The sequence below is a fragment of the Octopus bimaculoides genome, chromosome 16 (genome assembly GCF_046866305.1).
Source record: "Octopus bimaculoides isolate indiv1 chromosome 16, ASM4686630v1, whole genome shotgun sequence".
Lineage (NCBI taxonomy): Eukaryota > Metazoa > Mollusca > Cephalopoda > Octopoda > Octopodidae > Octopus > Octopus bimaculoides.
In genome coordinates, this window is record NC_142943.1 from 21,640,668 (window position 1) to 21,654,773 (window position 14,106).

Below are 14,106 nucleotides of genomic sequence, written 5' to 3' on the forward strand. Positions count from 1 at the left end.
CATGTCAGAATTTAATATGTAAAAAAAAAAAAAGAGGAAAATTTTGGTGGGAGATGATGGAGGAGGAGTTTAGGATATTTCACATGAACCAACGTTATTTCTTAAAAACTTTCAGAAAAATTGGCATTTTTAATTAAAATTTTCTACAAATACATTTCACATAGAGTAGATTACAATTATATTGAAATTTAATGTGGAAATGTTTGTCAAAAGGAGGAATCGCAGGTGTTACCCGACTAAGATATACCTTAGTCGGGTAACACCTGCGATTCCTCCTTTTGACAAACACTACGCTAATCACACTAAGTTCGTTTCTCTCGACGGAGATCCATTCACTATTTAATGTTTTTTTTCTGGCAGTTATCTCCCTTTAGAATGTGACATGGCGTCAAAGCGGCAAAAGTTGAAACTTTCAAAACGATCTACGATTTCGGAATGTATTGACTCAAAACTTGACAGCTGTTCGTCTACGAAGGATAAAAGTTTTAATGATACCTCATGTAAGAATGATGGCAACAGGTATATGATTTCCTTCAACTCTTATAAAGTTTTTCATGAAATTAATGCTTTTTAAGTTCGTTTTCTTTTTAACAAAACAATTCTTTGAAACTGTTGATGACAGCTGCTGGAATGGTTCGCGGTATTTCTTCCTGATTTACGTTTTAAGTTCAAATGCCGCCGAGGTCGACTTTGCCTTTTATTTATTTTATTTTTCAGCCTTGCCCATTTAGCTGCTACATCTAGCAGGTTGAGCGACCACAAAGGGACTCCCGACATAGTGTTGAGTAAAAGGCAAGCTCCTACGTTAAAGTCGGTTCTTGTACCGAAAAATACCCAGGAAAATTTTAAACGTTGCACCCTTTCAATTTTCCTTTGTAAATATATTTATAGTTGTTAATCTCATAACCCTCTTAGATATTTAGAGCCCTACTGAAGATTTGGTCTTCGTAAACTAATTCATGGCAAAAATAGATTTCACTTTCCCGGTCTCAGAAAACGTTATTGAAACTTTCTTATAAAGGGGAATAACTCTGGAATATCTAAGTTTGTTATGGTCTATAAAAATAATGATTTCCTCCGCTTTACGGTTGTCTCGGGTTACGGAATTTCCATCAGGGAAATTGTAACGTATGGCTAATAAATTCGAAATATGGTATGTAATTTCACTCTTACGGAAACTTGGACGAAGTTTGACAATTTAAAAATTTCTTTTACCTCTTGGTGCTTTAGTTAAGATGAAAGTTTAGCTAACAATGGAAAAAGTATAATGACAATACACATGTTTACACACAAGTGTCATTTGTGTTTTCTTGGGTCACAATGAGTGTCTATCTCTGTTTATTGCTCTCTCTCTCTCTCTCTCTCTCTCTCTCTCTCTCTCTCCAAACTAGTTTAATGGTGAAGTGAAGTAAGCAAAAATAATAGTAGCGTCTTATAGCTGTCTCTGGGACATTTCAGGCAATGGATCAATGTGTTGATCCACATTTCCACACACTCGTCTCTGATGATGGAATGCCTAGTGTGTGAAAATGTGGATCAATACATTGATTCATTGCCTGTGATATCCCAGAAACAGCTGTAAAGCACTTATTTATTTTTGCTTACTTTGCTTCACCAGTAAACTAGTTTAATGAAATGATAGGCTTGTCCTGCCTTGATTTTGTTTTCATCTTCTTTGGATTATGCCTGCTGACTCGAAGGTAGGCTATGGATCCTCGGTTCTCTTCCCACTAGTTGGTGGCTACCACAACTGCAGCCTCCTTTGTGAACTTGGATCCTAGTGGTTTATCAATTGGATCACTCAGACTGCATACATATTGGTCTAGATCACCAGTGACCTAAACTCTCCCTATTCTATATATATATATATATATATATATATATATATATATATATACACACACACTTGTGTGTGTGTGTATGTATAATTATATATGTGTGTATATATACATATATATATATCATTATTCACATTATTTACATTGGACGGATATGTGTCCTCATCTTGTTTATTGTTACCACAACGGTTCAGCTGATTTATTCTCCAGCTTTCATCAGGTGTCCTGGTGGAATTTTGAACCCAACCCTGGGATCTCGTTCTTAAGGTATTTTTTGATGTTATTATTATTTATTCAAGGCACTGCCTGGAATTGAACTTGGAATCTTGGGGTTAGTAGCCCACACTCTTAACTTCTACACTATATGCCCATCAGAATCTTGGGATTAGTAGCCCATGCTCTTAACCACTATGCTATATACCCTTGGGCATACAGCACTAGTGGTTAAGAGGTGCAAGGGATGAAGTACCCATGTATCTAGTAATCCTTCAACTAACTGTAATCATACAGTACTACATCCCACCTCACTCCTTCACTTTCATATTTTCATTTCCACTCTTACATCTATAGGAATAAGACATCAATTTTTTGCTATCACAAAACTGTCCTTTCCTGTGGTATTTTTTCACTATATATTTGTTGTGTATAATTGAATATTCTTTCAATTTTTCAAAGTATGATGACTTTATAGCAGTTCCCCATTTCTTTGCACAATTGTTTGCATTTTTATTGAACTCTTCAAAGTATTTTTGTATGCAGGTATTGAGTAGTAGAGTGAAAACAAGGCAGTGCTGTATAATATGGCCTGCTTCTTCACATTTACAGGTTTTGGGGCCAACCTTGTAGCATCATAACTTTTGATTGGCTCATTCTCATTTAGTAGAATGTCTTCTGGTTTGTTAAAGAATGATGGCTGGTTCAAAAGTAAGGACAAACTTAAGTATCAGGCACTCAAACAAACCAAGATAGAAATGTTCACATCGGCGGTGAACTGGCAGAAACGTTAGCACACCGGGCGAAATGCTTAGCGGTATTTTGTCTGCCGGGACGTTCTGAGTTCAAATTCTACCAAGGTTGACTTTGCCTTTCATCCTTTCGGGGTTGATAAATTAAGTACCAGTTACGCACTGTGGTCGATGTAATCGATTTAATCCCTTTGTCTGTCCTTGTTTGTCCCCTCTATGTTTAGCCCCTTGTGGGCAATAAAGAAAAAAGAAATGTTCACATCGTGATCCCTGTCAAGAAATACTTCATGTTACCTGTGAATTCTACCTGACACTTTGAAGCTGAGTTGAAAGATAAGATATCCAGAAGCTCACCAGATACGTGTTAAACACTGCCATAGTGCAAAAATGAACCCTAAAAGTTTTAAACTGGATATTAAATTTGGTGTTTTCAAAAGGCTTGATGTGAAAGAGAAAAAAAAATCAGCCACATTGCCAAAACATTAAATGTTGCAATGTGTACAGTAGGAACAATATGTGATAATAGAGAAAAAATTTCAACTGCTCAAGGAGCTGCTCTGTTAACTGCTCAGAACTTATTTTTTCATAGATTTAATGTGATGCTTCAAGTAGAATAGCACTTGAGTGCTGTATTTGTCTAGAAATTATTTTCATGCACAAAGTGGTTGTATTGTTTGCTTTATTTCTTTTTTATTGTGTATGATTTTTTTTTTTCCCCCTGCTAAAATTAACTGTCAGAATGCATCTCACTTTATATGCCCGTGGGTTATGAGCACGGGCTACTAACCCCAAGATTCCAAGTTCGATTCCAGGCAGTGACCTGAATAATAATAATAATAACTTTGAAAACCACGTTAGGAATGAGAACCCAGGTTTGAAATTTCCCCAAAACACCTGATGAAGGCTGGAGTGTATATCAGCTGAAACGTTGTGTTAACAACAAACAAGATGAGGATAAATATCCATCTAATGTAAATAATGTACATAATTCCTCATCTCTTAAATATAGAACTGAAATTGCTTATACTTCTACAATACACAAAATATATATTTTTTTCTTTACAATTCCTAATATTTAATTATAAAAATACAGCAGGATTTTATTTTTATATACATCGAATGGCTATGGAGGTCCAGTAGAGTAAAATTGGAAACAAAGGGGGTCCATAGGCAGAAAATGGTTGGAAAGCACTGATGTAGAAGCTCTGTCAGCTGGACATGATTGGAAATGGCACATCATCAGCCAACCCTAAAGAGCAGAGACCACATTGCAATAGAAATACAGTGAGAAGACATCATGTCTGTGGGTTTGAATGTGGTGATGAGTAAATTCATGATGATCAGCCAGAGGCCTTTTCTAGATGCAGTCTCGGATGTCTGTATGTGTAACCATCATCAATTCACTGCAGTTTTTCACTATTAATGGTGAGATACTATTTTCTTGGTAAATTTTCCTCACGGTGAATTGATGGCGGTGAACTCCTTTGTAATTGTAATAGCAGCAGTATTGTTCCAGACAAGGGAGAAGTATTACATGGGTTTCACTGGAGGGTTTGTAATTGTTGGGGGCTGACCCTGAAGAGGAAGTTCAGTATATGTTGAGGATCTAACATCAACAGGGGAGATTGTTAGTGATGAGGTCTAGCATTTGCAGAGGGTATGACTGTTCTAGCTGCATAGGGTTAATGTTTAGGGAAAAAAGGACATGATTGTTTTTTTTGACATGTGTAATGATTAAGTTTTTGTTTTGTTGAATGAGATAACATTGACATGTATTATAGGAGAATGGTTTTGAAGTTTCTGTTCCTGGGGTCAGTGATGGCACAAGGTCTCTTACATTGCATGTTAAATACGAGTGACTGAGTATCGTCTTTATAGGGATGGCTGTTGTTGGCTGTGAATTCAACTAAGTCAATCATGTATTGAAGAAAAGGTTTAGGGGACAAAAGTGAACCTTGGACATAGAAAAGTTGATAGAATAGGACAAAGAGAACTCTATAGGGCCTCACTGCAATTGTGAAATTTTTTTAGAAGCTATTAATTTAAGAGATGAGAGAGAGAGAGAGAGAGAGAGAGAGATACAAAGCTCATAGGTAGGCAATTTAGAGCTAGGATACATGTGTTCCAGACAATACTTTATTGATGTCAAATGCAACAACATACTAGTGAGTGACATAGCAGAGAAGGTCTCCAATAGATTTGGCTTGTTGGGAGCCTTATTGGTAGCCGTTAGAGAGAAAAATGGATTCAAGGTGTTGGTAATATGACTGTTAATTACTATTCCCATCATGTTTGAAAGATGGTTGGGGTCAGAAAGGTTATTTTTCTTAAAAATGAGACATACTGTAGTGTTTTTCCGAAGATCAGGATGGATCCCTGCCAAAAGATTGAAGATTGAGGTTAACTCTAGAATAAATTGTCTGAGAAGAAATAGTCAAGCTTGTAACTCTATTTGTTTGAAACAGTTCAAAGGTGTTTTTGCATTTTATATCAATAATTATTGGTGCACTTGATTATGTTAGTAAATCTTTAAGTGACAATCTTGAAAAGCTAAAGTTCTCAAGCAAAGTAAGTGACCAGCTAATATGAACTTATATAAACTTTTCAAATACTATCTGTAAGTAGGACAACAAAAATATACAAGAGTTTTCTTAATTTCAACGTGATTAATAAAATATTGTTTTTCGTTTTTCAGTTCTTTTGATGGCAGACAAAATGATATTTTCAAGAAGTTACGGCAGCAGCTACAAGACCTTCATGCTAATGTGCAGCCACTTCAGTTCTCTACATTCCCAGTTTTCAAGGTCACAGACGTCTTTATTCTTATATTTTCATAAGTGTTACAAGGGTAGTGAGCTAGCAGAATTGCTAGCATGCCAGGCAAAATTCTTAGCAACATTTTGTATGTCTTTATGTTCTGAGTTCAAATTCTGCTGAGGCCAACTTTGCCTGTCATCTTTTTGGGGGTTAATAAAATAAGTACCAGTTGAGCACTGGGGTCGATGTAATCAACTTAACTACTCCTGGGTAAGGGTATAAAAAACTGCATCCCTTTGCCCAGCCATGTTGAGCTAGTGTAGCAGAATGGGCTCATAAAACCAGTTAGATCTCAAGCCATTCTATGGTGGAGAGAACATGCTGCAGTGGACCGTCATTCCTAAAATTACTGGCCTTGTGCCAAAATTTGAAATAAGACACAGATGTGTCTGTGTGGTTAAGATGCTTGCTTTGTAACCATGTAATTTTGGGTTCAGTCCTTATGTATATATGTGTGTGTTTGTGTGTACCCTTGTCTTGACATCACATGATGGTTGTAAACTAGTGTCACCATCACCCAAGAGATTTCCAATCTTCTGTGAAAAACACATCTGGTTATAGGGAAACATTACTTTGCTTGGAAGCATTTGAAGACTAGTGACATTCAGCCGTAGAAAAGCTACCTCAACGAACTCTGTCTAACCCATGCAAGCATGGAAAAGTGGACATTAAAACGATGATGAGGAAATTCTGTTTAGACTCTTCAGTGGTCAGAGTAAGGGGCAAAAATTTTTGGCTTTATTATCCTTTTAGCATTCAAACTGGCCATATCCAGCCTAAATTTGTTTTATGTTCAGATTGGCCAGATTTGGCATCTCATGCCTACCATACAATGTTATTCTAAAAATACACAATCAACATCATTGAAATCTCAAAGCTACAAGACAATGCATGACTAATTTAAAACAATGTGGATAAATGAATATTACATTTGACAAAGAAATTTGAATGCTAAAGGGTTGGCACCTTATCTCATAGAAACCCCATAATTTTTTCTTGTAACCGAGAGGTTTCAAAGAACTCATTTGAGGGAACTCTGTTTCAAGAGTCATATACTAATGTGATTGCAGTTGACGATAACCTTTCGCTATAGTGTGGATGTATGCCAGTGTGAAATATATATAATTTTTTGCCATACACCATTTTCTTACCTAAATAATATTTACAACTAGAACATTTTATTTTTCATATTTTCTTGAATCAGTGGTTAATGTAGCTGAATCTTCTCATTTGCAGTGTTTTCATATTCTAATGGATAAGAAACTCAGAAATCTGCTTTTATCGTTACAATGCTTAACTACATAGAAAATGTAGTTTCATGCTATAATACACATTGGTCTGTTCTTTGCAGTACTGCTTTTCAGTAACATAGGCGTTTTCCTATAAGCAGTGACTAATCCCTTACTCAACACTTTCCTCATTTCGATAGAAAGTAATATTGGGAGTAGTTTCCCTTGATGTTTCTCGTGATGCAACATTACTTTCTGAGAGAGAGAGAGAGAGAAAGGAGAATCAGCTCTGGTGCTTGATCTTTTACTTATTTCAGACACTAGACTGCAGCCATGCTGGAGCACCACCTTGAAGAAGTCCTGGTCCCAATACTTAATTTTTTCAAAGCTTGCTACATATTCTATTGGTCTCTAATGCCAAACTGCTAACACCAGTTGTCAAGCAGTGGTTGGGAACAGACGCAAAGACATACACACACGCACACACACGTACACACACACACACACACACACACACACACACACACATATGTATACCACTTCAAATATTATTTAAGCAAGTTTAACCCTTTCGTTACTGTATTTATTTTGAGATGCTCTGTATTTCTTTCAATTACTTTAAATATAACAAAGAATTTAGTAAAATAACTTAGTTATCATTCAGCTAGTGTTAGGAACATAAATTGTGACTAAAGTTTGGTGGAAGATTTAAATTCAAGACTTATGAAAACAAGACATTTGTACTCAGAGCCAGAGCCGGTTTCAGCCGGGTTGGTAACAAAAGGGTTAAGCCATTTACCATTTCTGTGGCGCCCCCACTTCCTTTGATGCCTTAAGCATGTACTTATTTTGCTTAATGGTTAACTCAGTGCTGCAAGTCGTATTCTCATGCAAGTAACACTGTAGTTTTATAGATTTGTTACTCGATCTGCAGACCATCCTTAAGTCAACTACTGTGTGTTTATTCAAGCAGGCTTCATCATGTTAACTGAATAACAATAACAACAACAGTATCCGTATGACTTCACTCATTATCTTATCTTCTAATTAGCTCCATGTAACGTAAATGAACTTTACTATCATAATAAAAATGTTTGCTTTTGAACTTAGTTCATCTTTAGAGAAAATGCAATGTTATCCTTTGATGCATTTCACCTCGAGTAACGAATGTATATTAATTAGGTATAACTTCTTTCACTTGATGCCAAATTTTGTCTTTTATGAGCTTTCAAGTTTCTATCAAATCTCAACTTAACTTTCAATCATCATCATCATCATTAACGTCTGTTTTCCATGCTGGCATGGGTTGGACAGCTTGACAGGAACTGGCAATGCCAGGAGCTGCACCAGGTTCCATAGTCTGTTTTGGCTTGGCTTCTACAGTTGGATGCTCTTCCTAATGCCAACCACTTTACAGAGGGTACTAGGTGCTTTTCAGGCAGCCCCAGCACCCATCCCAGTGCTTTCTACGTGGTACCTTGGTTTTAAGATCTCAATTCTGTTGTGGTGGGCTAGGCACATCATTTATAGGTACAAGCATGGATATATGGTTAAGAAGATCACTTTGCAACCATGGGGTTTTGGGATTCAGTGACACTGTGCAGTACCATGGGCAAGTGTCTTTTACTGAAGCTAACCAATGTCTCATGAGAGAATTTGGTAGACAGAAAACTGTGGAAGCCCATTGTAGAGATGTGTGTGTGTGTGTGTGTTTGTGTTTATCTCCCCACCACAACTGGTGTTGGTTTGTTTATATTCCTATAATTTATTAGTTTGGCAAAAGAAACTGATGTAAAGAGTACTGGTGCTGGTGCCACATGAAAAGCACCCAATATACTGTGCAAAGTGGTTGGCATTAGGAAGGGATCCAGCTGTAGAGACTATGCCGAAACAGAATAGAACCTGGTGCAGCTCCTGACCTTGCCAGCTCTTGTAAACCGTCCAACTCATGCCAACATTATTGTATTACATATGGTAATGATGTCAATTTATTTGATTAAACCTTTTAAGGCAGTACCCCAACAGGGTCACACTCCAGTAACTAAAACAAGTAAAAGATAAAAGAACCTCACCATTTTCATATGCTAATTAAACACTAATTTAAATATTTACATTGCAATGATTTGTTTTTGTTCTCATATGACAACATATTTCTTTTCTCTTTTTTTTTTTAAATTTTGAAGGTTAATAATATTGAATGCAGTCATAATGAAGCATTGAATAATTATGAATCGAAATGGACACCGTTCCCAGAATTCTGTTCTAGCTGTGCTACAGATGTTCATTGTGGAATCACAGATCAACTAAATGCTGGTTATTCTGAAACAAATGAAGCTTGTACCCTTTCACAACTTATCAATCATTTCCACCAAGAAAATTTAAATAATAACCAATCAAATTGCATTGAAAAACTATCAAATTTCAATCCAGGTAAAGATGTGCTACTAATAATTACAATGTAATTACGATGTAGATGACAGTTTCTGTTACCTAGGCAACAACATTTTTTTTTTTCTGTTGTAAATACTGATAACAAAGTGACTCAGGGCCAACGGTAGAGTAATCCTTTAGCATTCAAAGTGGTCATGTCCAGCAAAATTATTCAGTCTGTTTTGTGTTCAAACTGGCCAGATCTGGCCTCTTACACCTACACTACAATGTCAGTTTAAAAACAATCACATCATTGAAATCTCAAAGCTGCAAGGTATTGATTGATTAATCCAAAATAATGTGAATAAATAAGCATTACATTTGACAGAGTAATTTGAATGTGAAAGGGTTAAGCTACTTTGGCAGTAATCCTTTTAAAAGCAGTTTAGAGTAGGGGGTTGTGTGTGTGTGTGTGTGTGTGTTGGTAGGGAAGAGGGAAAACTGCAAGTATTTATGCTTTAATTATATTAAACAAATATACATATAACCGGGTATTGAATGCATCTGATAACAAAAAAATAAAAATAAACCCTGACATTTAAGCTAAAATCAGACATGATCGTATTTGAAAGAAGTCAGAGTGACAGGGCAATCTGAATTCAAGCCTGAAGTATTGACAGTCATCTTAAAATGTTACGTATTCAGTGTGAAAACGATGAAATACAAGTAAGGAGTTATTCTTCTACATTTGAATATTAGACTTCTATTGCAAGGGAACTAGACTAGTAGATATGATGTTGGACAACAAACATAAATTCTTGCATTCAAGTCCACTACAGGTTTTATTTTATATCTGTATTTGATTTTGCATAAATCACTTCACATAATTTTTGGAATAAGGTATCAGCTTTTTTGAGAATGTTACCTGAGATAATTATTTCTCTCATCTATTTAATGTTATAAAAGAGCATAAGAGACGTTTAAATTAAGCATCTAGCACAGTTTGATTCTGCATCAATTCTATGATATTTTGCATCTGAAGAACTTGCTCAGTGCTAACCCCCTATGAGATGTATCACACTAGTGTACAGGTGAGTATAAATTTATCAAATATGAACGATGATAAATAAAAGTTATAGGAAATAGAAAACAATATAAAATGCATTTCTTTATGGTTTCATATCTGAGCTTAACATAACAAATAGTGTTTCTTACTTGTATTATATGCATTACAAATATATCATAAACCTCCCATTTGTGTGTATACACCAGAATATTAGTTCTGTATATGTGGCTTTAAACATTTTGTTTCCTGATGTGGTGACAGCAGCCCTCAGTGGACAACTCTAAGCTAAATATGTTTCCTGTCCATCACAACTGTATGTCAAATAAATTTATCTGAATTTATAGAACCATCACAAACAGATGTAGCAACCTGTGGTTCTCAGCCTTTTAAGTCTATGTGAATGGCATATATATATCTTATTTGTAACATACTAAGGTTTTGTAACATGATTTTTAGGTGTGACTATTAATTTTAACAATTTCATGTCTTAGTGCTCATGCTACATAAAAAGCACTGGTGATGGTACCATGTAAAAAGTACTGGTGCTGGTGCCATATGAAAAGCACCCAGTACACTGTGCAAAGTGGTTGGCATTAGGAAGGGCATCCAGCTGTAGAAACTATGCTGAAACAGAATAGAACCTGGTGCAGCTCCTGGCTTTGCCAGCTCCCGTCAAACCGTCCAACTCATGCCAACATTATTATATTACAAATGGTGTTTGTTAAATTGATGTTCCCTGATTTATATTAAATATATATCATAAGATCTACTGCTAGAAAAGGGTAACCCATGCCTGATTTAACCAATAGGAAAGCAAATGTTAATATATTCTAATGATTTAAGGCAGCAAGCTGGCAGACTCATTAGCATGTCAGGCAAAATGCTTAGCAGCATTTTGTCCATCTTTACATTCTGAGTTCAATTTCTGTTGAAGTCAGCTTTTCCTTTCATCCTTTTGGGGGTTGATAAAATGAATACCAATTGAGCCCTGGGGGTCAATGTATATGACTTATCCCTTCCCTCAAACTTGCTGGCCTTGTGCCAAAATTTGAAACCAATATATTTTCATGGTTTGACAAGCTCTACAGAGTAAATTTCCATTTAGCTGAGTCTGTACCCCCTGTAGTTGTAACTACATCATTTTATTGTTACCCCATAAGAACATGTACAATGTACAGTTTCAATTCCTACTTTCTTACAAATTTGGGATCTTGTAATTATATTCTCCTGAAATTTCATGTTAATGTTTTTTAAAAGGTACACCTCACCAACACAGTTTAGTTGACATGAAGAAACCAGATTGTATGATTAGTCCTGATCTTTTCACTTGTCAATCACCAGCGGAACAAGAGCCAATTGTCAACAAAGAAACTAATGGGAAAGCAGTGGCAAAGACCTTATTTCCTTTGCCTAATGCTCAAAACAGCAGTTCATCAGACAATAACCAACAGAAGAAATCTTCATTCATCAAACAATGTCCAATCTGTCAGGAAGTTTTCTTACCTCGGTAAGTATGGATTTATTACAGCATACACAATGTTTAATTTAAATGTACATGACTAATTGAGCAGAGAAACAGAATTGTGGGTGTTCATCTGGCATGGGTTTGATGGTTTGACTGAGGACTGGCAAGCCAGGAGGCTGCACCAGGCTCCAATCTGATCTGGCAAGGTTTTACAGCTGGATGCCCTTCCTAATGCCAAGAGTGTAGTGGGTTCTTTTTACATTTCACTGGCATGGGGACCAGTCATGCAGCACTGGCTTCGACTATGTTCAGATGGTGCTTTTTACATGCCACCAGCATGGGAGCCAGTTGACACATTCGCATAGTCTTTTTACATGCCACCGGCACGGGGAGCCAGTTAGGCGGCACTGGCATTGACCCACGCTCGAATGGTGCTTATTACATGCCACCAGCATGGGTGCCAGTCAGGCGGCACTGGCCAGTTTATATTCAGTTTATATAATTAATTAGTTGCAGTAAAGTGTATTTAAAATAACTAATTGAATAAAATTCTTCTCCCTCTTTATCATTTAACAAACTGGACTCCGTTGGTTATGACAATAAGGTTTCCAGCTGATCCAGTCAATGGATCCAGGTTTCCAGCTGATCCAGCCTGCTTGTGAAATTAATGAACAAGTGGCTGACCACTCTACAGGCACACATACCCTTAATGTAGTTCTCAAGGAAATTCAGCGTGGTGCAGAATGTGACAAAGCCAGCCCTTTGAATTACAGGTACAGCTCGTATTTGCCAGCTGAGTAATCTGGGGCAATGTGAAATAAAGTGTCTTGCTCAAGGACACAACATGCTGCCAGGAATCAAACCCATGAACTTACAATCATGAGCTGAATATCCTAACCACTAAGCCATGTAAATGTATGTTATATATAGACTATTAAAATTGTAACATAGATTTCTATTCTGTATCCAGCTAACTAAATGATCTGTCAGTCAGTGTTTCTAGAAATACTGAAAGTATCACAGCAGCTGATTGCCTTTGATGCATACATCAGGAGGATGGACAGACATAGATGAGATATACTGTCAATTATATTAGTAGATAAGAAGCAATCCAAAATGTTTTATATTGTCAATATCTGTTTCATTTACATTTTACTTCTTGTTTTATCTTGGTATTATTTTTGTTTTCCAGGATGACACTGAAGGCAAGAAATATACACATAGAATTTTGTCTTGATGCCACAAGTACTGATATCTGGGAAGATGATTCATAAGTCACAATTCGTGAAACCATCAACTAGATATTCCTAACAAAGAAAGGTTTGTTCAGTAATTCTTATTTTTTTTTATAAGAAGGCAGCAGCAGCAGCAGATAGTGAAGATAAGTACCAGTGACAATCACTGATTCTTTGCAGCCTCCCTTTCACCCTATCTGTTTACATCTGTGTACATCACTTCTAAAAATTATGGCAAGTTTTAGGGAATTACCATCACTATATTAGAGGTCACCCTAAAACTGCATACTGAAACTGTTACCATTCTCTCTTTAGATTGCTCATTTCCCAAATGTAAAAACTGAATTGAGATTATTGCTGCAATTTAACCTCATAGTTATAGATTTACAGAGCTGGTATCACTTACCTTAGTTTGTTGTAGAGTCATCACTATGAAACTCCATTCCATTCCAAGCTAAAAAAATTACACATTTGATTACGTACTATAATCATGGCTCAAATTCAGAGCTGTTGCAGTTATTCCTACACTTGGGACAAGCAAACACAACAACTGTAGATATTGCCAAACTAACCACCCCTCCTAATTTATTTGGAATTGACTGTAAAATAGCATAAGCAAACAAAAAATATCACTCAGGTTGTAGGGATCAAACTTGGTCCTTCTTTTTTCCTTGCAACAAAAGACTATAATGCATTGTGCTAATTCAAGACTGTCCACTGTTGATTCTAATTAAAATTTTTGACATTACTGGAACATTCAAAACCAATAGCTCTTTGGTTGTTATTTTCTCTGTTGTAGATATCATTCATCTTAAATGATAACTTTTTCCTCAAGGTTTTTGTATCATTGCACTGTTTGTTTGGTAATAGATTTCTTTGGCTTTCTGACTCTGAAATGTTCCTTGTAGAAGAAGATATATAAAGTCATTGAAAAAATAATAGGTTTAAAAAAAAAAAAAATTTTAAGTTAAAGAGGCACAGGAGTAGCTGTGTGGTAAGTAGCTTGCTTACCAACCACATGGTTCCGGGTTCAGTCCCACTGCATGGCATCTTGGGCAAGTGTCTTCTGCTATAGCCTCGGGCCGACCAAAGCCTTGTGAGTGGATTTGGTAGACGGAAAC

At 36.3% G+C, this 14,106-nt stretch overlaps 1 protein-coding gene across 2 annotated transcripts in view; it reads left to right on the forward strand.

The window, feature by feature from the left end:
• Nucleotides 1–13,940, forward strand: part of LOC106870715 (uncharacterized) — a 31,184-nt gene extending 17,244 nt beyond the window's left edge. For both annotated transcript variants that reach the window (XM_089364244.1, XM_052974102.2), the window contains exons 2-6: nucleotides 361–519; nucleotides 5,499–5,607; nucleotides 9,033–9,279; nucleotides 11,543–11,792; nucleotides 12,943–13,940. In XM_089364244.1, coding sequence (XP_089220370.1) covers nucleotides 383–519; nucleotides 5,499–5,607; nucleotides 9,033–9,279; nucleotides 11,543–11,792; nucleotides 12,943–13,024 — 825 coding nt within the window. In that variant the 5' untranslated portion in view covers nucleotides 361–382 and the 3' untranslated portion in view covers nucleotides 13,025–13,940. The remainder of the gene's footprint in view (nucleotides 1–360; nucleotides 520–5,498; nucleotides 5,608–9,032; nucleotides 9,280–11,542; nucleotides 11,793–12,942) is intronic.
• Nucleotides 13,941–14,106: the final 166 nt, after the last annotated feature.